This window comes from Lissotriton vulgaris, chromosome 6 (assembly GCF_964263255.1).
Source record: "Lissotriton vulgaris chromosome 6, aLisVul1.2, whole genome shotgun sequence".
NCBI lineage: Eukaryota > Metazoa > Chordata > Amphibia > Caudata > Salamandridae > Lissotriton > Lissotriton vulgaris.
The window spans coordinates 1,173,756,448-1,173,783,269 of record NC_141694.1 but is presented as its reverse complement, the minus strand read 5'-3'; the positions used below and the strand labels follow the sequence as shown (position 1 = coordinate 1,173,783,269).

Here is a 26,822-nt window from a genome sequence, read left to right as displayed (position 1 = left end):
TGACAGGGTGGGGAGATATGTGTTCCTTATAGGGCGCCTCAATGGGGTTGAGCTGGTGATGGGTAGCATGTATGCCCCGAGCATTCACCAAATACCTTTTTATGACTTGCTGATCCCGCTTTTGGCACTCACACCAGACATACCAACACTCCTGGTGGGGGACTATAATAAGATTGCCGTTCCGAGCCTGTACCGGTCCACTTCAGCCTCCTGGACTCTCCGACGGGGAGACTTACAGCGGATTTACAGGGTGGTGCGCCCACTGGGGTTTTCTAGACGCATGGTGAGAGAGACATGTGCACCTGAAGGAATACACTTATTATTCAATGGTTCAGGACCTGCATATCCACCTAGATTTTTTGCTATACAGTCCAGTTGTTCACAGGGCTGTCATCAGGGTTGAACATTTGGCGCGCACACTTTCTGACCACAGCCTAGTACGCCTTAGTCTGAAATAGGGGAGATGCATTTTGGCAATACCAACATGGAAGCTGACAGCCTCGTCCTTATTGGAGCCCACCTTCCAAGAACCTATAGCGACTACCATATGGGAGTATTTTATTAGAAATGCAGTCTCCACACGGATTTTAGCCACTGAATTGGAGGCGTTCAAGGTGGTGGGCCAGGGTTTTTACATAGGCCAATCGCTCAAGCTGCACAGGCTGGTCAATGATGGCTTACAGCCCTGGAAAATGAGTTAGTAAATGTTGAGCGTTCCCTGCCTACGGACCCGGTAGTTCGCCTTAGATTGCTGGAGCGAGGGGAAGAGATCATGCAGGTCAACGAAAGGATGCACTCCCTCGTCTCGAGAGAATACCAGGATAGTTTGCATGCGATGGAAGGGGTGTGGGTAGGCTGCTGGCCTGGCTGATATGCAGGGACCAGGGCGGCCAAACCACAACCCAAATAAAACACAGTCAGGGCCATCTTGTGTACTCACAGACTGACATACTGCACATGTTTATCACCTACTAAAAGGATTTATATGGAGCACAACCGGAGCCCTCAGCAGTGGTTTGTGGGCAGAGCGCAGCTCACGCATCTATGCGGGGACAATCAGGAGGCACTTGGCGGCCCCATCCTGGAGGAAAAGATCAGGTTCACCATTACCGAAACTGGCAGGGGGCAAGTCCCCGGGCACGGACGGCCTCGCTGATGAGTTCTATCAAAGTACACAGGGGATCTAACACTGTGGATTGCGGCCCTATAAACTCACTTGTTGAAGGAGGGCACTTGCCGACCACTGCACAGGAGGCCCTCATTGTCTCAGTGCCCAAGCAAGCAGAGATCATAATGAGGTATATAGACCTCTATCGATATTAAACATGGACTACAAGATACTGAGTAAAGTTTTGGCGGGGAGGTTGAATGGCCACCTTTCTGCCCTGGTTCACTCGAACCAAAATGGCTTCATCCGTCAACGTAATACCTCATACCATATCCGACGACTGTTTTGCCTCATGGCTGAGACGCCTGAAGAATAGACCTGGTGAGCCTGGCCTTTTATGCGGACTTTCGCAAGGCCTTAGACACCCTGGGATGTACCTACCTACAGAACGTAATGCAGAGGATGAACTTGGAACACCCAATGGGGCCAGTATTTTGCCCTCCTCTACGTGGATGTAGGAGCCAGAGGGAAAGTGTGGGGTGGCATTTCCAAATCCTACAGTGTATTTCAGGGAACGCAGAAGGGCTGCCCTGCCTCACTCATGCTCTTTGCCCTGGAGGTGGAACCCTTTGCCAGCATAATGAGAACAGAGGGGATCCCTGGGGGCTACCAGGGCAAGCTGATGTACATATGGCGTCCCTATATGCAGACAACATGCTGGTTTATTTGCGATGCCATGACCTGGGCCTACCGTGGTGTATGTCCATACTGGAGGACCTGGTTACCACCTTAGGCCTTACAACTAACTGTGAGAAGACGTATGTCTATCCCTTGTTCCTGGTTGGGCACGCCTCCTGCCGTCTTGGACCAACATATTCAGTGGGCACCAACCCAGCTGAAATATTTGGGGGTGCGTCTGATGAAGACACATGGGAGGCTAACCTGGGGGGCTTCACTGGGGGCAGCATCAAATTGTGGCACTCCCTGAGGCTCCCTAATATGGCCAAGGCTGCCCAATTTGGGTTAAGAATATATTTCGGGGGCATAAAGCTACGTCAAGGAAAGCCACTAAACTTAACAAGCCCACAGTAAGGCCTCATATTTTCTTGCTAATTAGTTCCGGCTTGCAACCTTATCTTGATTTGGTTCACAATGCTTACTAACGTGACCTTTCATTTAGATTCAGCTCCCTCCAAAAGTGGGGTAGAGCCCGTCCGGCTATGATTAGCAAGTTGTGCGAGAACTCGAGGATGAAGCATGGCACACCATTTTGTGGGTGAGAGTAATTTTTATAAAACCTACTTTCTCCTAGATTTTGTGTTGAGAATAGGACAGGGATTTCTTTCAATAACTTATGTGTGACATCCCTATTTGTGTAATGGAAGGTTCTAGTTCACCTACATCGGAGTCTGATATTCGAAATAGGTTTGCCTTTTTATCATATTCATCCTGCCATCAGACTATACCAGTGCTCATATTAGAATCCCCAAGCCACCCACCTCTCCCAGTACCCCATTAGCAAATGTATATGTGCAGGGGCAATGCATAAGCCCTTACCTGTGCCTCATGCCTAAGACCTGTAAATAGAAATCCACAATTAAAGATAAAGTGGTTATGATGTAAAATACATTCATTTTTTATAAAAGCATCTCTCTTTGTTGATAAAAATCTATCAAGTGATAATAGAAGAAGAAATATATTAATGCTTTCAGTTTCTCCATGGTTTCATATTAATTTAAAAAGAGGTCATGTCTTAACAGGTATGCAGTTTGATTGATAGAGCAGTTCTTCCAACCTGTGTAACACATCTGTAGTGTCAATGATATAAGAAGGTAACAGATTTCTATAAGGGGACAAAACTCTATTCATCTAGATCAATGGTCATCAACAGACACCCTACACTGAACACTATAAGGCTACCTAAACAGCTATGCATTGATTTGTGCATTTAGGTAAGGGATATAGTGTAGGATCTACTAGAAACTAATTTTTCAAACATAGATCGTCAAAGACTTTCACTCAACCAGTTGGTCTATCTAGTAGGTTTTTGTGACTATTTTACATATCAAGAAGATGAATTTTTGAACGTTAACAATAAAGGTGTAACCATCCTTATCACAGGGTTTCATGATAATCGCCATCTATCGCCAATCCTGTAAATGCTTCCGATTGTCTTTTGGATATATTGTAATTGACGGTCATTTAAACATGGCCCGCGTCTTTCCAGACCACATCTTTATATATCTTAATCAACCCCTATTTAATTTTCCCATGACAATTACTGTCCTCAATTCCCACAACTGAAAGGCTGCAATGGAAAATTATACAACCTCATTCTCATACTCTGCTCTAAAATAAACAAGTTTACAATATCAGTGATGGTATAGCTGCGAGCCTAGAAATTAACCCGCACAACACTCATTGGAGCCCGAGCCTTCCTACAGTGATAAGATTTATACAATCTTTACTTTTCAGCAAATGTAGATAGCTTGTTCTAGATCACATGTGATGTATACTATCTGTTATATTGTCTTTTTAGAAACTATATGCACCTTGTCTTCCACCACCTCATCCCTGTGGTAGTGGTAAAGACATGGAAGAATGTTGCAAGAAAAATTGGTGCAAGAAGAAATAAAGGAAGGAGAAAGGTGGGGCAGTCCTGGAGTCAGAGGAGCAGTAAAATATTTAGACATGAAAGAATCTTGTGTCTCTTAAAAAAAAAAGAAAAAGTCAGAATCTCCGTGGGGTAAAAAAACAGAAACATATAAAAATTTCATAATTATTCTAATCATAAAGCACAGCCAAAGCTAAGAAAGTTATACAGAACTTACTGAACTGAAACAACCTGAAAGGATTGGAGTTCTATATAGGGATCTATAGTAAATATTTTGCTGAGAACAAATTTATTAAAGAAAGGACTGTCCATAATGATAACCGTTTCATTTTGTCAGATAACCCTCTTCTCTCCTCTTGCATATTGTGAGTTCTTTAAAAAACTGCTTTATTTCTTTGTCCTTGATTTTTTAACAGTACCCTAGCAGTGCTTTGAATTTTAAGCAAAGATAAAATCAAGGATATATTTAGCACATGTGATATGTATATGATGGATGTTAGAAGCTTAGGGCCTCATTTAGATTTTGGCTTATGGGTTAATCCATCACAAGAGTGACGAATATCCCGTATGCCGAAATATAAATCCCATTCTATCCTATTTATATCACTGTTGTAACGGAGTAACCCGCCTGCCGAGATCTAAATCAGGCCCTTAGTCAGGATTGCATGTTGTACATTTTTTGTAGGTGGTCTTAGTCATGACTAACGCCCACAACAAATAACTGTTTTGTTTCGTTAGAGACAAATTCTGTTCTGTTCTAGTACCTTCCCAGATGAATTGTCCGGCAATCCGCTTCAAGAACTTGAACCAGAAGGTGTCCTTGAAGGGCTCATCCAGCAGGACCTCGCAGATCCAAAGAGAGGGCTCTTGAGTGGAGAGAGGCACCTGAGTGGGCTTCATGGGCACAGCTCCTTGAGGGTCCCAGTGCCCCATCTCCTGCCGAGAGCCAAGCATGAATAGCTCAATGTCGGTGCAATCCACTGTCAGGATGACTCCAAAGCGAAACAGGAGCTGCTGCATACTCAAAGACAGGAGGGCAAAAGAGCCAGCACCAAGCCAAACCAGTGCCAACTGCAACTGGGAAATAAAGGGTGTGTGTTCCAGTTCCTTGAATTTTCTCAATAATCAGCAAACGAAGGAGGTTCGGATGATACCTTCCAACCAACATATGTTTGTCGTAAGCACTGAAATATTATGATTAAAGATCCAATTCTGTACTGAAGAATTTTTTCAGTAGTTAGCGCAACAATGTTTAACAATTTGCTTCAATAATAACAAATACCACTTTTTCTGTATCAAAGAGCGAAACATATAGGCAATGGAGTCTTGAATTCCTTCTTGAAAGCTTACACATAGCACCACCCTAGGAGAGAAAAAAACACACATTGTTGTTATAAAAAGAAAAAACTGAACATGACACCACATAGCATTATACAAATCAAATGTAGGAGAGGACACTTGTAACTACATTACACTAGGTTTTTTAGGCAACCATCATAAACGCTATGTCAGTTCTGTCGCGGTTTATATAGTTTTTCCGCCCCACATATGCGTTGTGGCATTTATGATTGGGTTATCTAATGTGCTATATGCCAGCCTCAAGCCTGAGGTAACCTCTGGTGTTGCGTAGTAGTGTCCAGAGATGTGCACAGATACCCCCAATGTGAAGGTTTAGATAAAAACAAACCTACATCCAAAAAACTCTTTTAATTATCACAGGGTGTGGTTTGTTGGTAAAATAAATGGTATGTACTTGGATCAAGTTACTGGATCCTTGCATATCACTTTACTCACATAGTCAACATGTTTCTGCTCCTTTTATGCCCAGCCGGGTCTACGGAGCATTCGTCAGGACAAAACAAAACACAATAAAATTACTCACACTTTTTATGCAGTATTCAGAAGGCTAATTTTGTTACCAACTTCCTTTCAAAAAGTTCGATTCACCTGAAATATAAATTGAGTACAAAATATTGTTTATTATTTATTATTGTCGGGGGTATATTTGGCATGTTTTAGCTAACTTCCAATTTTGAAGACAACGCATTCATTTATGCATATATAATTTGCATACTGAATCACTATGTGGACCGTAATGGCGAGTCACAGAGGGAGATTATAGACAGGCAAGATCTATTACTCTTAGTAGTTAACAAGTGGAGAAACAGGTGGTTTAGTATTCTCTTTTGTTGTATTCATCATTAGGGTTTCTTTTCTCATCATAAGGCTTTTTCATATATCCAGTTTTCTACATTATTTGTTATAAACACATAGTCTCATATATACTCGCTACTCTCTTAGGTATGTATGGTATCAACCTCTTATAGCGCGTCAATGGTGTGGGTCAGGATCCTGAAGTACATGAGTCTGTACTACTAAGCTATTTGTAAATTGTAATCCCCTATTGTTGTTATAAGCATGTTAGTTACCCCTATCAAGTAGCAAAAAGAGATAAGTATCTAATCGTATAATGTTATTTTATGCAAGTGATATTTTATCCCACATTTCCACCTCCATTTTTTACCTGAATTTCGTGAATTATTGGCGTCCTCAGGGGAGTTGGACTCAAGGTCCCAGGCTGTGGGGAGGGAGGGAAAGGCATTAATGTTACCGTAAAGACGCTGTGTTTGTCGCGTGTTCTTTTTTTGCCATTCTCACCCGCATGGAAGGCGAATTCCGCGTCTAGTGCTGGCTCTGCCCCTGGACGCGGAATCGACGTCATCATCCTGCTTATCTATCTGCATGATGTTAAAGATAGAAAGAGGACTGGTTAAGTCTGTTCCTGATGTTGAACCTATTACCTTTTTGCGGTGTCTTTAATTTGAACTTAGGTCAAACGTTTGTTAATATTTCTTTGAATGACGTGTTTTCGTAGATTTGTATATTGTTTGTGAAGTCATTTGTAATAATACGTAACACTCCATGATGAATACCGGTTATAGACATTGAGAAAAGACTAAAGTATGCTGTGCCTCCAATTCAGACGTGTTGAGTGGTGAACATAAGGGAGGTATTGTAATATAAGGACAGACAGGGAACCAATTGCGTTTGTTTTATGGATGTCGGTCCTCTTACTTATACAGGTGTGTCTATAATTATAGGAAAACATTGTAATTAAAATATTACCGATATAGTCTTCTTTGCAAGATGACAAATTTCATGAATGTCTGGAACTGTTTGTTATATTATAATACACTATATAGTGTTTATCAAAATTAATTTCAGGGTTAGTCCCAGATTTCTATGTGATTAAGGTATTTACATCAAGATAGGGCTAGGGGTATTCTGTGTCTCCATTGACGTAATGAGCATGAATGTTCTTTGTCCATATCATGGATGATGGTCATTTTTACGAAAACTGATGCCACGGAATATTATCGTTAGGACCAAATTGATGGGTTTTAAGTCTGTCCACCCATCTTTGTTCTTTGTCATACAAGATTTTTTCTGCATTACTGGTTTTGTCTTTCAGCATCTCTATTACTGTCCATTTGAGTTGTTCAGCATTATGGCCAGATTCGACAAAATGGGTGCAGAGTTTTGTTGTATTCTTCTTCAATTTGATGTTGCTTTTGTGTTCCGCTATTCTTAGTTTTACCTTTCTGCAGGTCATTCCTATGTATTTTTTCTCACAGGGGCATGTTATCATATAGATAACGTGTGTCGAATTGCAGTTCATGTGCTGCCTTTGAGTTCAGGTTAATGATTCAGTCAGTTGTATATTTTTGGTCATAGTTGTTAATTTACAAACAAGGCAAGTCCCACATGGGTAGTGTCCTGTCACTGGGGACATCTCAGTATCCCTTACCTGTCCACTTGTATGATGTTTTTTCGGACGTGTGTGCACAAGAATATCTCTCAGATTCTTTGTTCGTCTATTTGCGAATCTGGGTTTTGGCCAGTTGAAATTGCCAGTTGCTAATATTCGCCAATTCTTATTTATTAGCTTCTGTACATTGTATGTTGCTGGGCAGTATGTTGTGACACATGTTACTAAGTCTGCAATCGGTTCTTTCACATTTGTTTCAAGGAGGCATTCCCTTGGTTGGTTTTTTGCCCTCTTGCGACACTTTGATATTGTAGATATCTTATAATCCTGGCTTGCGAGCTTTTTACTTAACTCTTGTGCTTGTTTCCTGTAATCACGTTCCTGGCTGCAATTTCGTTTCAGTCTCAAAAATTGACTGTAGGGCAGATTGTCCCTGAGTGGTTTGGGATGAAAACTCTTATATGATAAGAGACTATTTTTCGACGTTGGTTTGTAGAACGTTTTTGTTTCGACCTGTCCATTTCTGATTAAAATTGTTAGGTCCAAAAAATCTATACTGGTGTCATCCATTGTGAAGGTAAACTTCAGCCATTTGTCTCTTGTGTTCAGCCACTCAATAAATAGACTTAAATCATTGTCATTCTTCCAAATCATCAGGATATCATCTATATATCATTTCCAGTATAGTATACTGGAAACGAAAGGATTTGTGTCAATGAGTATGTTGTTGGTTTCAAAATTGCTGACATAGAGGCCTGCTATTGAAGGGGCAAAAGCACTCCCCATGGAAATGCCATGGCTTTGTAAGAAGAGACTCCCATCAAATTCGAAAACAATTTATGTCGTCGTGTCCGGTAATTCCATTCTTCCATGAATAATACATCCTTTAGCATTTGTAATGTTTCTTTTTGGGGTAAACTGGTGTAGAGTGACTCTACATCTAAGCCAACCAGTAACATTGTCTATTGATCAAAAGGCATCTTCGATATTTGATTTAGGAGATCACGTGTGTCCTTCAAGTAAGTTGGTGTTTTTTGGACCAAAGGTTTTAAGAACTGATCTGCGAACTTTGATAAAGGTTCTAAAATTGAACCTATTCCTGAGACTATTGGGCGTCCTGGTGGTGGGGATCTGTTCTTATGTGTTTTTGGTAAAGAATAGAAGCACGGAGTCTTTGGGTCTTTAGTGATTAGGTACTCTGCTTCCTTTTTTGAAATCCATGCATTAGTTTCTGCTTCGTAAACCATCATGGCTATAAAATTCTTTAATCTTGGTGTAGGGTCAGAGATAATTCTTTTGTAAAACTTTTCATCAGCAAGGAGGTCTAGGCACTGTTGTTTATATCCTTCCTTGCTTAGGAGCACTACACCACCGCCTTTGTCCGCGGGCTTTATGATGATTTGATTGTTTTTTTGTAATTCTTCTAAGGCTCTTCGTTCCTTCTTTGTTAAATTTTGAAATGGTTGTTTCACTTCATTGCGCATTTCATCTATGCCCTTCATCAGAGCTTGTTCAAAAGTCTGGATTTCAATTGGGACCGAACTGTTAGGTGGATTAAAGGTCGATTTCCTTCTCAAGTTAGTATCTCCTTTGTTCTCATTCGGTTCCGAGTCATTAAAGTATGCTTTGAGTTTCAATGTTCGACAGAATTCGGCCAATTCGCATTTGAGCTTGAATGTATCCAAAGTCGGAGTGGGCACAAATCCGAGCCCTTTATTTAAGATTTTAGTTTGACCTTCGGATAAAACAATATCAGTTAAATTTACAATCAGTGATTGTTCTTGCTGGTACTTGGTTTTTCGGTGGTCATACTGCGGGTCAGCATGTTCCTTTGTTGGTCTTGCCATGTTAAAGTTTTTTGCCGTCCTCTTTGTTGTTGGCCTCTCGCTAAAAAAGGCTGCTGATTTTGGTTTTCTCCTCCAGGCATTGATAGACCCATCATGTGAGGTATTTGTTGTATCCCCTGATTGTAAGGATTCATCCATCCTCCGTATGGTGACATATATGGCTGGAAGAATGGTACTTGGTGTCCCATAAAAAGAACACGCGACAAACACGGCGTCTTTACGGTAACATTAATGCCTTTCCCTCCCTCCCCACAGCTTGGGACCTTGAGTCCAGCTCCCCTGAGGACGCCAATAATTCACGAAATTCAGGTAAAAAATTGATGTGGAAATGTGGGATAAAATATCAGTTGCATAAAATAACATTGTACGATTAGATACTTATCTCTTTTTGCTACTTGATAGGAGTAACTAACATGCTTATAACAATAGGGGATTACAATTTACAAATAACTTAGTAGTACAGACTCATGTACTTCAGGATCCTGACCCACACCACTGATGCGCTATAAGAGGGTGATACCATACATACCTAAGAGAGTAGCGAGTATATATGAGACTGCGTGTTTATAACAAATAATGTAGAAAACTGGATATATGAAAAAGTCTTATGATGAGAAAAGACACCCTCATGATAAATACAACAAAAGAGAATACTAAACCACCTGTTTCTCCACTTGTTAACTACTAAGAGTAATAGATCTTGCCTGTCTAAAATCTCCCTCTGTGACTCGCCATTACGGTCCACATAGTGATTCAGTTTGCAAATTATATATGCATAAATGAATGCGTTGTCTTCAAAATTGGAAGTTAGCTAAAACAAGCCAAAATATACCCCCAACAATAATAAATAATAAATAATAAAAAATGTTTTGTACTCAATTTATATTTCAGGTGAATTGAACCTTTTGAAACAAAGTGGGTAACAAAATTAGCCCTCTGAATACTGCACAAAAAGTGTGAGTAATTGTATTGTGTTTTGTTTTGTCCTGACGAATGCTCCATAGGCAAAAAAGGAGCAGAAGCATGTTGACTATGTGAGTAAAGTGATATGCAAGGATCCAGTAACTTGATCCAAGTACATACCCATTTATTTTACCAACAAACCGCACCCTGTGATAATTAAAAGAGTTTTTTGGATGTAGGTTTGTTTTTATCTAAACCTTCACATTGGGGGTATCTGTGCACATCTCTGGACACTACTACGCAACACCAGAGGTTACCTCAGTCTTGAGGCTGGCATATAGCACGTTAGATAACCCAATGATAAATGCCACAATGCATATGTGGGGCGGAAAAACGATGTAAACCGTGACAGAACTGACATAGCGTTTATGAGGGTTGTCTAAAAAACCTAATGTAACGTAGTTACAAGTGTCCTGTCCTACAGTTGATTTGTATATCTGACAAGGGGAACTGACTGGACACCAATTCCTCCTCCCCCTTCTGATCAAGAGTACCACATAGCATTAGCCATATTGTTCTCAGCCCCAAAGGACGTGGCCACCTAGTTTAAATTCTTATTGGAATGGGACCCCTAAGGCACTGTTGACTACCATGAGAGGAAATTCCTAAAAGTTTGTAGTATCTTTACTCCTGAGCCACGGAAAGAAGTGTCTCACAGACTGAACAGGGAGTGCGATCAGTGAGAATGAGGCATGTGGGTGGTATCTAGGGATGGTCTTCTAAAAATATCCCTTAAATAGCCACGGTTTGACAGTCTCCACTGTATAAGTTTGACCCCTGTCCTTGAGCATGATGGACGAGTTGGAGCTGTAGCCTTACAAAGGAAACGATTTTCAAATATACCTTCTGTTGGCAAGACTGTGAGGAATCAGGGAATCTGCCCACAGGTGCTAGAGAACTGTCATGTCGTTCAGCATGCTGGATTGTGGCCAGAGATCTGGAGCACCTTTGAGGTCACTTCCCTGGTGTCCCAGGATTTATGAAGTACCATAGACAGCTAGGCCTCAGTAAGTGCTGATCATGCACATTGAAATTGACCTGTTGCATGTATGTCACAGGCTAGTGGACCAGTGAGAACATCAGAGTTGTTCCTGGAGACAGTTACAGACAGATTATAAAAACTGGGAAGCATCCATGCTCTGAGGGGGAGCCTCAATGTTGTACACTGTCCCTGCTAAGACCTTTGCTATACATGCCTTAGGAATTGGATGGACTGCGGTCAGTCCCACATATAGCACCGAGATAGCACAGGCCTTTTGAGGAGGAACTGGTGTTCCTTAAATTACTGCATGTGGGTAGGGACCTGTGAGCTGCTGCTCTTGTTAGGAAAAACCTACCACTGCAACCCAGTTCACTCACATCGTCTGCTGTATTTTCTTAGGGTGAATCCCAGGAGACAACTCTTGAGACAGCACACTTCAAAGCGACATCACTCTCTTGAGAAGTGTTTGAGGACCATTGAGTTTCTCTTTTGCTTGTGGGCACATATGCAACAAGATCCCTTCCTTTTGAAAGAAGGCATACCACAACTCGAACCAGCCTAATTAGACTCTCCTTAGACAACTCTATGGCCAGTTAGGGCACCAAGCATCCTGATTTTATCCATATGCATCCATCTGCGAGGTGGTGTAGAAGTCTGTAAGTTACGTTGCATGTTTGCACCCCTCACTGTATACCTATACACAGTGTAAGTCCTTTTGAACTAGCAACTAGGGGAAGAACTCACCAATACGTATGCAAGATGTCTAAGGGGACTGAGTGTCGTCTAGGGTCTGAGGCGTGAAATCACAGAGGATCAAGTCCCGGTGATTTGCAGTGAGGAATATTTGCAGGCCATGGGTTTCTTCTCTGAGGAGTGTGGTGCTTTCTTCTTGCACCCATTTGGTCACTTATTTGAGCCAGTGCAAGATCAAGGAAGGAGTGGACAATTTCCACAGCAGTGCTATTGCTCTTTTGGCCAGAAATAGTGCAAAGTGAGGAAAGTGGATCATCACTTTTTCTGGACAATTATAACACCTTAAAGAACTTTCAGCAATGGAATGGTTGCACCAAGGAATTCTTCCATCCTCACCTCAGGTGGGCAAGCACCTCGAGAGGGGTCACACGCAAAAGCTCGGTATATCCATGTCACTAAGCATCTACCATGGCCTATTGAGTACAGAGTGTGGAGTGGTGGGTGTTGTGTCTGTTCCGATCCATGGACTCCCCAGTGTTGCTGAGCGCCGCCTGGAGAGCCCTATTGGTCAGTAATGCTCCCTCATGTAGGCCATGAAGCTCCTGAAAGGACGGTAATGTTCCCTCCGTGAACAAGTCGCTGAGTGTTCAATACCGACTTCCTACTACAGCCTTGCACGGTGGTTATTCATCCTGTCCTCCCCTAAGGGCAAACCCCGAAGCAGCACTATTAGAATAGGGTCTTATTGTGTCCCCTGGTAAGCGTATTTGAAGGCACTTGCGGGCCATGCAGAGGAGGAGTGGGCATGGGTCCCTTTGTTTGCAGCCAGAGGAGCAGGAGTGTCAGACAACCCTTGCGAATTCCAGCCTGGGGGATAGCCTTCTCGTCCGTATATTGTCCCATAAGCCAGAGGGTCACTCACTGGAGTTGAGTGTCCAAATAATAGCTTGTGAAATTTAAAGCTTTCATTCCTACCAAGAAGGGTATATATGCAACGTAAATAATGCCACTCTTTTCCATTTGCAGCCCTAGGGCATACCCCAAAACACACAGATGCATCAAAACAGTCTATCCGCTTTTATTATTCTTTGCTTTACCAACTGGAGGCCACTATTGCATCTGAGACACAATACCACTCCCTAACAGACATCCTGTTACCTCAGGTACCGAAGGACCAATGATCTACCCTGTGCGATGGAACAGTCAACTATAAAGAGCATGAAGGCAGCTGCCGAGGGAAAGGAGCCTAGCCGATGAGGGCGCCTAGATTTGAATATTTAAGGGGGGGGGGGGGCGTCGACCTGAGAGGGTGTCATGCACTTGGAAAATTGTCTCTCCTGCTGTGGAAGAATGCAGGCAAAAACGTGCATGTTACGTGCAGACTCTGGCTAGGGTTCACCAGTCGAGGCCAGCTACACAAGTTTGTCTGCGGGGTAATGGTGGATCGTTCCGGCTGTGATGACTGACCTTACCTAGAGTCCAATAATGAGTCTGGAAGGTCACCTTTATCTCCAGCACGCTTGTAGAAGTAGATTATTAGGGTATCTCCCTTCAGTTACCAGTGACTGGCATAGACGGTGCTGAATCTGCATCTCTGTACTTTTTGAACTGGCTAGCGACCTCCACGCAGAGAAGAACTTCAGTCGAGTCCTTCATGCTTGTTACTGACAAGGAACAATTGTTCAGCACTTAGCGCCATGGTCTGGAAGCCCCAACAACAGCATGGCCCAAAAAGATCCAAATACACATGTATTCAATAATGTGGAAGTACAGCCATCTCCCACTGTCAGACACAGTGCATCCTCCAGATTCAAATAATCCAGCCTGGGACACAGTTTGCTCCTCACAGAAGAATCTGAGAAGGTCCTCCAACAGAATGGATTGCAGTAGTCATTGTGTATGTGCAGATGACAAGTTCCATCTTCAAGAAGGCTGCTCTCACTAGGGACCTTTTTAGACAGCCCTGGAAATGAAGAGCTGGCAAAGGATGATGAATTTGGGGATGAGGTTGTCCTTTTGGGACAGTAGCCATCCTCCATCTTGCACCTTCATTCTTACAACAGTAAATGTTCACTAAAAGCTATGCTTAACCCTAACAACAGGTGCAGCTGCAGTGTTCGAGAAGAGTGTACCATGTGCATGCATCATATTGATAACAGACCACATTTAAAAAAACAAGCATTTGCAATGCAATAGGTCTCACATTTGCGAGAGTTTAAGCTATTGGCATTGTAAATGACAATTCATTTTATTTATATGTTTTGATAATTTAACACATAAATAAAAGGCATTGTCATGTACAATGCCAACAGCTCAAGCTCTTGTAAATGCGAGACCTATGCAAAGAAGCAGCCGCCATTGTCCTGCGCTGCTTAGAAAGTGAAAGCGAGCATGGCACGTTGAATGTTGCAGGAAAGCCTGTCGTGCCAGAAGTAGGAGAAACTACTTAAAGAAAATACTGGTGCATGCATCCACGTAGGCTTTTGCGATTCCTTAATTGCGATTATTAAGGATTCGCAATTAAGGAATCGCAAAAGCCTATGCATGTAGGAATCGCTATAAAAATAGCGATTCCTACACATTCCTTAATTGCGACTCGCAAATTGCTAGTCGCAGTTAACGAATGCTGTCCCATTCATTCATATGGGCCTCCAGGTCCATAGGAGTGAATTTGAGATTGCATGAGGAATTTGCAAATACCAGTAGGTACTCGCAAATTGCTCATGCAATTTCAAGGGTGCAAGGGTGTCAAAATGACACCCTGTTGCACCCTTGAAATTGATCTGTGCACATATGTTGCACACACACATGCCCTAAGGGCATGTGTGTGTGCGCAACATAAAACTTTGAGAAATACACAAAAGTGCATTTTTCAAAGTTTTTGCAAATTATAATGAAGTTCAACTTCATGGTAATTTGCTCCCCCTATTAGCGAAATTGCTAATTGTTTTACCTTAATGCATTGCATTTAAGGAATCTCAATTTGGGATTCCTTAAATGCAATCGCAATTTAAGGAATCGCAATTTACAGATTCCTTAAATTGCGATTTGTGCATTAGGGATGATGCATTCCAAATGCAAAAATACTGTTCGCAAACGGGTAGATTCTGAGAATCTGCCCGTTTGCTACCAGTTTTTTCTTTGATGCGTGTGCCTGATAGTGCTTACAGCCAAAAAAAGATGTACTGTGTAACAACCAAAGTAAATGGGCAAGTCCTCATGGGAGTTTAGGAATGACGACAAGGCAGTACAAAGGAGGGACTAACAAGCCTATTAACAAATCAGAAGGCAGCATTTACGAAGGACAATGACACAAACAAATGACAAATATGGGCGGAGAGTGGGCGGGGCTACAATGCTATACTCCAATACAGCATTGTTGGCAGAGCAGCGCATGCGCTGCCCCGGCTCGACCTAAAAAGTGTATGGTTCCTAAACATCACTAATTCTTAAATATACATGAAAGGATCCCTGCTTACTCGGAGCTATTGAACTTAATTTAAGTTGGGTGCCAGCTCTCCTGGGTGCAGCTTCTGTACAGGACCTCTCATTATGACCAGAGGTGCCCTGGGGCACTACCCCACTGAAACTACACTGTGGGGAGGCAACCTGAATGTCTTCCCTAGCAGGTACAGCAAAATGTTGTCGATGGAGAAACAGTTTGAGAGGACCCTGGAAATCAGGAGCCCCACAAACTTTTGCCAAAAGGTGAAAAGACTGAGGCACATAGGGACAAAGGAAACATGCCGACAGACTGCAAAGTTGCAAAGGATGCTGGGGGGTTTCGTCCTTATAATAACCAACAGGAATGACAATAGGTACTATGGCTTCAACACGGACAGAACATCAATCATGGCTGCCCAGCATGTCATGCATGTCAATCAAAGCCGGGCTTTTGGGTCAAGAGCACTGTGCACACTGCACAGACGTAATCTTTCCACTGTCAGGTCCAGTATAAAAGCATCTTCAAGAAAAGTGCGTCTGAATTAAAAAACAGAATCACATAAAGGTGTTACAGGCACCGAGTTACTTCCAAAAGTCCAGTTGCCCAAGTCCCTGTGTGAGTAGAGCATGCCAGGTACATGTTTTGAACTCTAGCACTGTAGCAAGAAATAAATACATCAGACTACAAGTCCCGGCAAGCAAAGCAAACACGGGACCGGATATGCTACTGACGCACAGAACTGGGAATCTTGAGAGCTCTGTACTTCTGTTATTTATGACGGTAACAAAAATAATAACAAATTTGCCGTCATACAAAAAAAAATGCACAGTCCAAACCAAGGTCGACATGCATTTAGTGTTGACAAAATTAGATTTGCAAAGCTGCCACGCGGGTTACTGTCTGTGCCTGTAGCCTAGCCTCCAGGTTGCTGGTCTGTCATTTAGAGAGGTCTGCGCTGGTTGGTTGGTTTTTCGGCTTGTATTAAAAATAAAGCGTTTCCGTTTGTTAATAGAGCCCTGCCGCCAAGGAAGCTGTGGCGAGAATGTTTATCTCAAATTCACCTTGCGTTTATCTCATGTTATTCTTCCGTCGCCGACGTCCAGTGTCTCCTCGAAATCAGTCCCCTGCTGCAACACAGGCGGATGTTAAGCCTGCCCCTTCCCTCCTCCCTCGCCCCCTCTGACACAATTATTTCAGACGCAGGCGCTTGTGCAGTAGTTTATTTAAATCAGTACTTTCCGAGAATAACCTTGAACTGAGCACGCTGATTATTTCCCCAAAGCATAGACTGCAGCGTATCCTGCAATTTATGAAACTATAAATGCATGCACTACCTAGGGCTAAATGGGTAGCGTTGCAACTAGCTAATGGTAACATGTGTCACTATACATTTTTTATTGAACCTGTGATGCTCTGGAACATTGAAACTCCTTGTCTTTGCTATGATATTATTACTTTTTACTGGCATGTATATAGCGCCTAATTTTCGAAACGCTCTATATAATATGCTTTGCTATTACGCAACCTAATATATCGTTGCTCTTGTGTTATTTTCTGTCTGAATGAGTAACACTTTGGGGCATATTTACAAGCACCATATTGCCACCACAACGTCACTTTTACTGACGTCGTGGTGGTGATAGGGGCTTCGCTTATTTACAAGGCGGCGTTAAAACGCTGCCTTGTAAATAAGGCCCCCTTTCACGCTGTACTTAGTGTGAAAGGGGAAGGCTTTGGGTGTTTCAGTGGGCGTTCCACCGCAACACCCATTGATTTTGAAGCTTGTTTACAAGGGTGGCGTAAATAGGAGGCAGCACAAAATTAAGACCAGGGAAAGACTGGTCTCAAACAGGCGAAACGAGAAGAAATGTTTTATTTCTCCTATTTTTTGGCTGTTTCCATGAGTGCTGCGTTGTGCAGCACACATAGAATCAGCAAATTGCCATTGATTGTTTATGTGCAGGAAGGTGACCCTTCCTGCACATAAACAATCATTTTTGTTTTTAAGTTTTGCAACTTCTATGTGTGCTGCATTAAGCAGCACACATAGAAGTTACAAAACGTAATTCAAAGATTGTTTATGTGCAGGAAGGTGGACCTTCCTGCACAATAACAATCTTCCCCTCAACGCAGACACCCTTGCACTATGGTGAAAAAAATGACGTTTTGCAACTTCTATGTGTGCTGCATTAAGCTAAACGTAATTTAAAGATTGTTTATGTGCAGTAAGGGAGACCTTCCTGCACATGAACAATCTTCCTCTCAACGCAGATGCCCTTACACGGTGGTGCAAGGATGCCTGTATTGGCGCTAGGCTACTAAGATGAGCACCAGCGCAGGGGCAAACGCAGGGCTGCACAATGTTGTCAGTGGCGTAACAAAACTTGAGGGAAGCCCCTGCACAGTACATGGAGGGGGCCCCCTCCAGACTGACTCAGGAGCGCTCAGGTCATGGTACTGTGCTGAGGGAGCCCCCCCAGGAGCTCGGCCCCACTGTGGGGACTGTAGGGGCCTTTATTACACCACTGAATGACACGCTTCACTTTCCAAGTTCTCCTCCAACTGCCACCCACATCTCCGACATTCCCTTCAAACATTCCAATTGGCTTGGGGAATGCTCCAACTACAATCACAGAACATAATACACTTGTTAGAAACTGTTCATTCATTGGGAAGAACTTCTTCTTTGGCTAGTTGCCCTAATAGCACATGCACCACAAAGCCTCAAACATCGCTGCCAAGAAAGGTTAGGCGGCTAATGTAAGATCAGTTATTGGTTAATTGCAGAAATTGAAGGTCATTCAGGTGTAATGCAACAGCTTCTCCAGTCCTACCGATGAAGATGTGTAGAACTGAAAAGACTTATGTTTCACCTTTGCTCAAACCCCTAAGGGGGTGCTGGGAGTCATAGTAAGTAGTAGATTGTTGCCCACCCCTCCATTAATGAAGCAGGTGGAAGCAGAGCCCCACAATGGAGTTTGCTGCCCCTATCAGCATTACAATATAATACACTCAGGCTTCATTTAAATTTCTTCTCTGCCCACTAATGACGAATACTAAATGTTTTCCCCCTAGAGTGCAATGTTGCAGTACCTTTACAATTAAAAGGGTAATGCTGTTAAACACTGCCACAAATGCTATGGATTTAACTTGTTTCATCAGGTGTCCGACTGACTTTCGGGCTGCGCTCCTGCTTGCCTCCATCACCTCATTCTTTTCAAGATTTCTAACACTGTTCTTCCTCCCCCACCCAAATTCATCAAACAGATGAAACTGACCAGAAATCTTCACCTTATCCCTCCAGGCGAACTGGAAGCCAAAGTCAAAGCTCAACTTCAACTCTCCCCTCCCTCTAAAAATGCCAGTGACCTCACCGTACACTTTTAAAAATCCATCATCAAGGTCCTTGATCAAATCACCCCGGCCAAACTAAAACGACAGAAAAGCTCCACCAACTCCTGGTTCAATCCAGATCTCAACAATGAGCGTTGCACTCTCAGCTCTACAGAACGCGTATGGAGACAAAATCCCCCCCCCTTTAACCTCTCTCTCCGAGACCTGCTAGATTCAACTACAAAAAGCCCATCCTCAATGCTAAGACATCATTCTTCCGCGCAAAACTCGATCGGACAAAAAACAGACTTAGCGAACTCTTCACCATTGTGAAAAAACAAACCTCCTCTGCTCCCCCAAAGGTGATCGCCTCCACTGAGAGATGCAAGGAAATCGCCAACTACTTCTAAGAAAAAATCTCCAAAATAGATCAATCCTTTGCCCTAACTCCCCTCTTTAACCTACTACCCACATTAGGCATTTCCTCGAATTCTCCTTCACCCGTTAAGCTCCCTCATGAATCCTTATCGCTCCCTCTTAGCGTCCCGATTCTTGAACCCGGCCCCATCACTCTGGAACTAAAAAATGTTTTTTGGCATGACTTCCATCCTGTCAAGGAACTGGATGTCCTTAACGACATTTTCAGACTGAAACCATCTTCACACACTAATGACCCGCTCCCTTCAAACCTCGTCCAAGACCTTAAACATATCTTTATCCCCCACTGGACCTCCATCGTCAACTCCTTTTCCTCTGGTTGTGTCCCTGCCTCCCTCCAATAAGGTCAAATCACTCCCATCCTCAAAAATCCCGCTGGTGATCCCAATGACCTAAATAACCTTTGTCCTATCTCTAACCTCCCTATTCTCTCTAAAACCCTTGAAAAGTGCGCCCAGTTACAACTAGATAAGCACATTGATTCATTCAATCTTTTAGACTCATTCCAATCTGACTTCAGAAAGGGCTGTAGTACAGAAACAGCAATGCTAAACATAATTGATGACATCCAACTCACCCTTGACAAAGGTGATTCCTCCCTACTCATTCTTCTTGATCTCTCCGCTGCCTTTGTTACTTTAAATCACTCTACACTACCTAACACACTTAAAGATAGTTTTGGCCTCAACAGCTCAGTCCTTAAATGGTTCACCTCCTTTTTCCAACACAGAACTCAGCAAATTAAAATCCTTGACTGCCTTTATTAACCTCTGCCCATCTCCCTTGGGGTCCCTCAGGGTTCCATCCTCTCCCCCTCTCTATTTAACCTCCTCATGGAACCCCTCACCCTCATCCTTAAACAAGCAGGAATCAATTACCACCTATACACCGATGTCACCCAACTTTACTATAAAATTTGATCCCGCTCATATGTCCTTCACCTCAATAATACCTTGAGTAAAATTCAATCCTGTCTCCACTTCAACCACCTCAAACTCAATCCAAAAAAGACTGAAATCATTCTTTTCTCCCCGAAGAACAACTCACTCCCCATTCTATCCTGAATCTCTGACCTTACTGCACTCAACTGCTCTCTCATCATATCCAACTCGGTTAAATCACTCGGTTTTAACATTGACCTTAAGCTTTCTCTTATCCCCCACATAAAAAACTCAGCTAAAAGCTCTCTATACACACTCCATCACTTAAAGAAAATAAAACCCTTCATTCCAGTTGATGACTTCAAATTAGTCGCCCAATCACTGGTCCTGACAAAAATCGATTATGGAAAATCCATCCTCACTGGAACTCCTAAAGCACACCTCGCCCCTATCAAATCGGTTCTTAACCTGGCCGCTAGGCTCATTAGTGACCTAAAATGGTTTGACCATATCTCCCCCGCCCTTAAAGCCCTCAAGTGGCTGCCCATGGAAGGAAGAACCTCATACAAGACAGTGTGCATTACGCATAAAGCCCTGCATCAAAGCTCCCCGCAGTACCTCACAAATAAACTTCACATAGACGGCAGCTCTAGATCACTGAGGACCTCCAACCCCCTCGCTCTTAAACCTCCTCTATTAAACAAGAAAACCACACAATCTCGCTCCTTTTCCGGAAATGCACTGAACATCTGGAACGCCCTCCCCAACGATCTTTGTTTCAACCCCTCTTACGCTAGCTTAAAAAAAGACCTCAAAGTTCTCCTGCTGAACAAACACTGGGGTCCTTAAATCCGCCCCTGTCGCTCATACCACCCTTGCCTCCTATTGCCCTCCTTCCCCGCTCTCATCTTCCCTCTCCCGGCAACTCCTCCCTCCAGTCCTCCCTATTGGACATGCTCCCTTCACCAGATATGATTTAATGATCTACCTCACTCCTCTACATAGCCTGCTACCCTACACTTACCCTTACCCCCTCCTCCCCATGCATTCCCACCAAGATAGGCGAATTATCTCAGAACCAGCAGGCAGCCCCGCTCTCAACTTATGCACTTTTGTAATATGACAATGTAATTTCCAAAGCTGTTTTGACCTTCCTGTTTCGGGTTTTTAATTCTACCTCATTGTTAACCTGTTCACATTCAACTAATCCTTTCTATGTACAGCTATATTGATATGTGCCTTAATTATCCCCTCCCTTCCTCCCACCCACTCCCACACCCTACTCCCTCCTTTGTTTTTGTTTAGACTGTGCAACATATTTAATAAGCTTTCTACCGTTTGCATTGGTTTTTGAATACAACCTCATTGCTGTTTTTGACATATTGCAGCGTACTCTCCTGTAAAGCGCTCCGATACCCCAGGGTCCAGCGAGCGCTATATAAAACATGTTAAATAAATAAAATACATAAATAAATAAAACATTCCTATAGCACTGCACTAAGGCCTCATGTCTGCCTCTAGCAGCTGTTCGTTGATTGAACCCTTCTAGTCCAGTCAGCAAGTTCACCGGCACCCACAGAAAAGCCTTTCACCGATAACCTTCAACCCTGCAATGACTGCTAACTTGGCACATTCACCACGCATTTCAGTTATATTAGTCATAATGCCCTGCACTTGAAAACAATTGCCATAACAAAATGTGGACAAACGATGAGTGATTAACACCACGTACAATAAACAAAATCTTCTGTACTGGAAAACACCTCCTGAACACGCATTCACATTTGAATTAGGAATAAGACAGAGCAGATGCCAAATGCTGACTAAAGCACAGGTAGAAGACATGCAGTTCTTTGCTCTGGCAGTCTCTGAATAACCAGTATATACTACAAAAGCTAAATCGGCATTCCTGGGGTGACATGCAACATGCCAGTTTCATTATAAAGAACATTCACAAAGAAAAGATTGACAAACCCCTCAGCATTTAGGACAGGCACCATACATGCATTACGGGTTCATATAATTTTGCACCGCATGACTGACTCTGCATTAACGGAAAGATTCACACAAGCCACTCTCTAAGAGGCAGAGTGGACCCAGACAGATGCTTTGGGGTCAAGCTGGCACACAGGGGCGGCTCTAGGCTCATGGTGGCCCTGGGCAGGGAACATAGGTAGGGGGGCCCGGAAGAGGGGGTCCAGGTGGGGCAGAGCGCGGAGGCCAGTGAAGAGGGGGGGTCAGGGTGTTTGGAAATGAAACAGAGCTGGAGGCCACCAAATCCTTGCCAGGGGCCGCCACGCAAATATGTATCCATCCGCATACGATTATTATATTAGGGTATATATTGGCGTGGGGGCCCCTGGGGTTTGGTGGCCCTGTGCAGGTGCACAGCTTGCACATGCCTAAGTCCGCCCCTGTGGCACACGATCGAGTCTGAGCTGCAGAAAGAGACTGCATGCGTGTTGTGCTAGGTTCTAGAGAGAGGTGGAACAAATAAATGTCAGCAAGTGTCGAGAGTGCACAGAGCAGCACTCCCTGCACACGTGCCTGGAGGAGGTTTGGACAGAAAACTTATATCGAACACAGTACCTGTATTAATCTGGGGCAGCCAACCCGCCCTGCAATGTGAACATAATGAGGGACGTTTAGAATCACTGGGCCATTGCCAAAAAGTATTCCTTCACTGGTTGCTCATCACGCCGCGCGGGCGGCAATTAGGACTTGATGTCGTGTAGGCCTCAGCCTATTGTGTGAGTCACAAACTCCCCACCCCAAGCTGATTGTCACCTTAGTAGTGATAGGGCACACAGACTCGGCGGTAAATGCATTGAAATTTAATTGGTGCAGCACTGCGCCGTGACTGATCCTGAAATAATATTGTTACTGTTGAAACCAGAGCCAGCACCTCGGGCCTGTTGGATTGGTGGGGTTGCTGCCCTATTGCCCCCTATAAAGGAGCCGCCAATGCAATCAGGAGCTCTCCTGCCAAAGGGCTGTGCTGAGGGGCCCCCTGGAGCTTGGGGGTGCCCGCACTGCTGGACAGGGAGCCACGGACAGGGAAACATGGGAGAGGCAATCCATAACAACAGGATACTACATACCTCTTCCCTAATGATAGAAGATTGATTTAACGTAAACAAAGCATAAACGATAAAAACAGTGTAAAACTATAAACATACAATTGCAGCAAGAATAAATAGTTCACAACCCAGGGATGAGGAAAAACAACATCGCAAGGGGAAAACAACTAATAAAGATGAATCGAAAGCCCAGGGATGGCGGGAAACACACATCACGACAGGGAAAGGAACTGAAGACAAAAGAAAAAGACGGATACACAGTGATGACTATTCCCCTCCTTTAATGATAAAAAATGAGAAGTCGTAAAAAATGTAATATCTCCATGTAAGGAGTATAGTCCATGTGGACAGAAAGGACTAGTACCCAACCTCCTGCCCCCACCCTAAACAGAGGACAATGTGTACGTAAATGTGGATAGAAGGGACTTAAACCCAATGTCCTGCCCCAAACTAAAATAAGAGACACCAAATGTAAAGTAAATATGAATTAAGGACAAAAGGGACTACACCCAATGGCCTGCCCCCACTAGTAACTAAGGGACAACTTGTAAAATAAAACGTGAAAGCTCTCCAATGTAAGGAGGCAAGCAAGGTAAAGATTCTGCAACAAAACTCGTGCGGCGCAAGGTGTCAAGCACGCAGGGACACCCCCTGCAACATAAACGTGTGCAGCGCAAGGCGTCTTAAGCACGCAGGGACCCACCCCTGCAACCAAAACTCGTGCGTCGCAAGGGGTCTTAAGCACACAGGGACCCACCCCTGCAAAAAATCAAAAAGACCACCCTCACGTAAGGGTACAATGTAAATATAGCGAAAAAAAGAAACATGTACCTAAACCCATGACCATCCCCCATGTAAGGGAAAAAGAAGAGCAGTAAACCACATGTAAAGAAAACTAACACGTCCCCAATGTAAGGAAAACTTAATATGCGAAATGTGGAAGCTGAAACACTGTAAAACTGTAATAGAAATAAGATATTCAAGATTGGAATATAAATCTGAATAGTGAGACATTGGCCATGGAACGTCTAACTCTGAATGCGAAAAATTGTCACTAGATGGCAGCGTAATACAGAGCAATGAATAAAGAAATGCATGAAAACAAAACCTCACAATCCTTAACAAAACTATGCTGCACTCGAGAAAAGAATGTCACCTCCAAAATAACTAGGCACTGTTGATGTTGTGCAGACGTCAACAAGGGGGGCTTGGGGGAGGGAGCCGACCGAAGGGAGGTCTCCTCCCCCGGGCGGTTTGGGAGGGCTGCGAGGGGTTATTTCCAGAAGTTGCCAGAATGTTCTAGTTTTGGGCTGGTCTAGTAGGACCAGCCAGCCCAAGTATAAATTCCGCCTTTCCCGCTATCCGCCACCATTTTAGGTTTGGTGACCTGGTGGCTAGGTGCTTTAACTTTTTGTGAGAGTATCTTGTGTGTGTGGGTTTCTTTTTCATTCTTTGCCTGTAGAGATATACTTTGAGCTTAGTAAATGGAAGACGCACGAGTTCTGGAGGCGATGCGCTTATTGGCTGCTGCCGGTCGTTTGGACTTGCTCGCGGGAGGTGGACAGGATAGGCCGCACCGCCAGGCCTCTGCCGGCGTAGTGGCCGCAGTAATGGCGTGTTCGTCGCCGAAGAGGAGACGGCCGAGTCAGGTAAGCGAGAGGGGCCGCTCCCGGTCCCGGAAGCCGGTCCCGCAAAGGTCATCCCGGGGGGAGCCAGGTGCTTCGGAGGCTCCGGTGGCCCCGGGCATGTTAAGTGGGGGGACGGGTGTTCCTTCTGGTACTGGAGACTTTCCGTTAAAGGCGGGACGGGGTCAGGGGTCGAAGAAAGGGGGCAAGAGTGGACGGGGAGGTAGCAAGAAACGCTCCGCCTCGGATCCGCTTTTTGAGCGGCGGGGACAGTCTGATGACGGTGTTCCCGTGCGCGGAGGTCGTAGGAGCTCGGTGCAATTTGTGTTGCAGGACTCCGTCCGGGACCAGGTTGCCCTTGGGGCCCAGGAGGACAGTTTGGTGGTTGGTGAAACTCAGTTCGCCCCTGACGATGGTCAGCGATTGTTAACTCCTTTAGGTCGTTTTCCGCTCAATGTTCGTGTTGGGGAGGGTCATGAGGGGGGATTGGTGGGATCCAGTACTGTTTTATCGTCTGGTGTACAGGTGGTGGCTCCAGAGGCTGTCGCGGGAGCGGTTGATTTTGGAGGCAATGTGGGGAGCCCGTTATTGTTTTCTACCCCGGGATCGGCGGTTGGTGAGGTGGTTTCTGGGGGCGGTGGCTCTCGAGGTGAGGGTGAATGGGCCCAAATGGGCGTCAATGTTTCCTTTAGTGGTGCGATGTCTGGTTTGGATCAGGGTGTAGGTTTACGAGCTGTAGGTAGGGGTGTTCCATGTTTGAGGGGTGGCCCATTTCAATCGGGATTACAGAATCGTCAGATTGCTTTTGGTGTGGGTCCTGCGGTTGTTGGTACGACCGGAATGGGTATGGGTGGTTTTCCGGCTCCTGGGGCCATGAATGCGGCGGGGTTTAGCTTCCAGGGCACTTTGTTGGGCCCCGATAGAGGTTTTGGTCAGGTGAGTGGCGGGCCTATACAAGGACCCAGGAGTACAGCTCCGCACTTATCTGGGGCCTCTGGGGGTCCGTTTTTCATGTGTGGTTCTCCAGGCTGGGAACATTTTGGTGCGGCGGGCCTGGCACATCGTACTTTTCAGAGGGAATTAGCAGGCCAGGACTCAGCCCCTAGAGCTACTAGTCGCGCTTCCTTTTCGGCACTTGATAATTTGGATCATAGTGACGACGACGAGGTGGTAGGCTGTTCTCCGATTCCGGTGGTTCCATTGAGGCATGACGCGCGAGGCCGTTCTTTGGAGAGAGGTCAGAAGGGGGTTGTCGATTCGACTCGAAGGGAGATGGTGTATGGTTGGTCTGTGGATGGTAGGAACCCTAGCACACCAGTCCAAACTTTTTCTTTTCAGGATGAGGGTAGGCGCGGCGTTCCAGACTTGGCAGGGCGCAGTCCAGTCCATTTTCGCCAAGGGGAAGTGAGGAGAGTGCCTAGCGCGGCCCTCTCTGTTCCACCGAGGGAACCCGACGCGGCCAGCACACGAGGGTCTGGCGTGATCCCGCTGGCCCCAACGAGTAGCAGGTATAGGTGGCAGGCCTTGCCGGCGGCTATGGAGCAACAGAGTCAGCGCTCAGGGAGGTACAGGCGTGTACAGTCTGCTCCCCCACCTGGAGTTTCGAAATCTTTAAAATGTACTGTGGTTGATACCGGGTTAGGTAAGACCCGTGGTGATATGATGCATACTAGTGTGGACTCAGTGGTGTTGGACTATGACGAAGAGAGTCCCGAAGAAGGTGAACTGCGGGATCTTGAGGGGGGGGTGCCCTCTCATTCCTCTCATAGTGTTTTACAGGCTCCAGTGGTCCAGAGGCAACTGCAAGGGAGAAGAGAGCGCGGCCCATCGGGTAGGGCACCTCGGAGACCGGATGCATTGTCTTCGGCGCCACGGGCGGAGCCATCGAGAGCTGTCTCTCTGTTACAAGGTGAGAAAACGGTCCCACAGGCCAAACCTATGATGGTGTCAGTGGGTACCGGTGGTGAACTTGATGTGGTCATTACGGATGGCCGGTTGGTTAAAGGTCGTTATGTCAAAGACACTGCAGTAGGTACTGACGATA

At 44.6% G+C, this 26,822-nt stretch overlaps 1 protein-coding gene across 1 annotated transcript in view; it reads right to left on the bottom strand.

The window, feature by feature from the left end:
* Positions 1-5,081, bottom strand: part of EPM2A (EPM2A glucan phosphatase, laforin) — a 477,080-nt gene extending 471,999 nt beyond the window's left edge. The window contains exon 1 of the mRNA XM_086927280.1: positions 4,487-5,081. Coding sequence (XP_086783406.1) covers positions 4,487-4,742 — 256 coding nt within the window. The 5' untranslated portion in view covers positions 4,743-5,081. The remainder of the gene's footprint in view (positions 1-4,486) is intronic.
* Between the last annotated feature and the right edge of the window lie 21,741 nt (positions 5,082-26,822).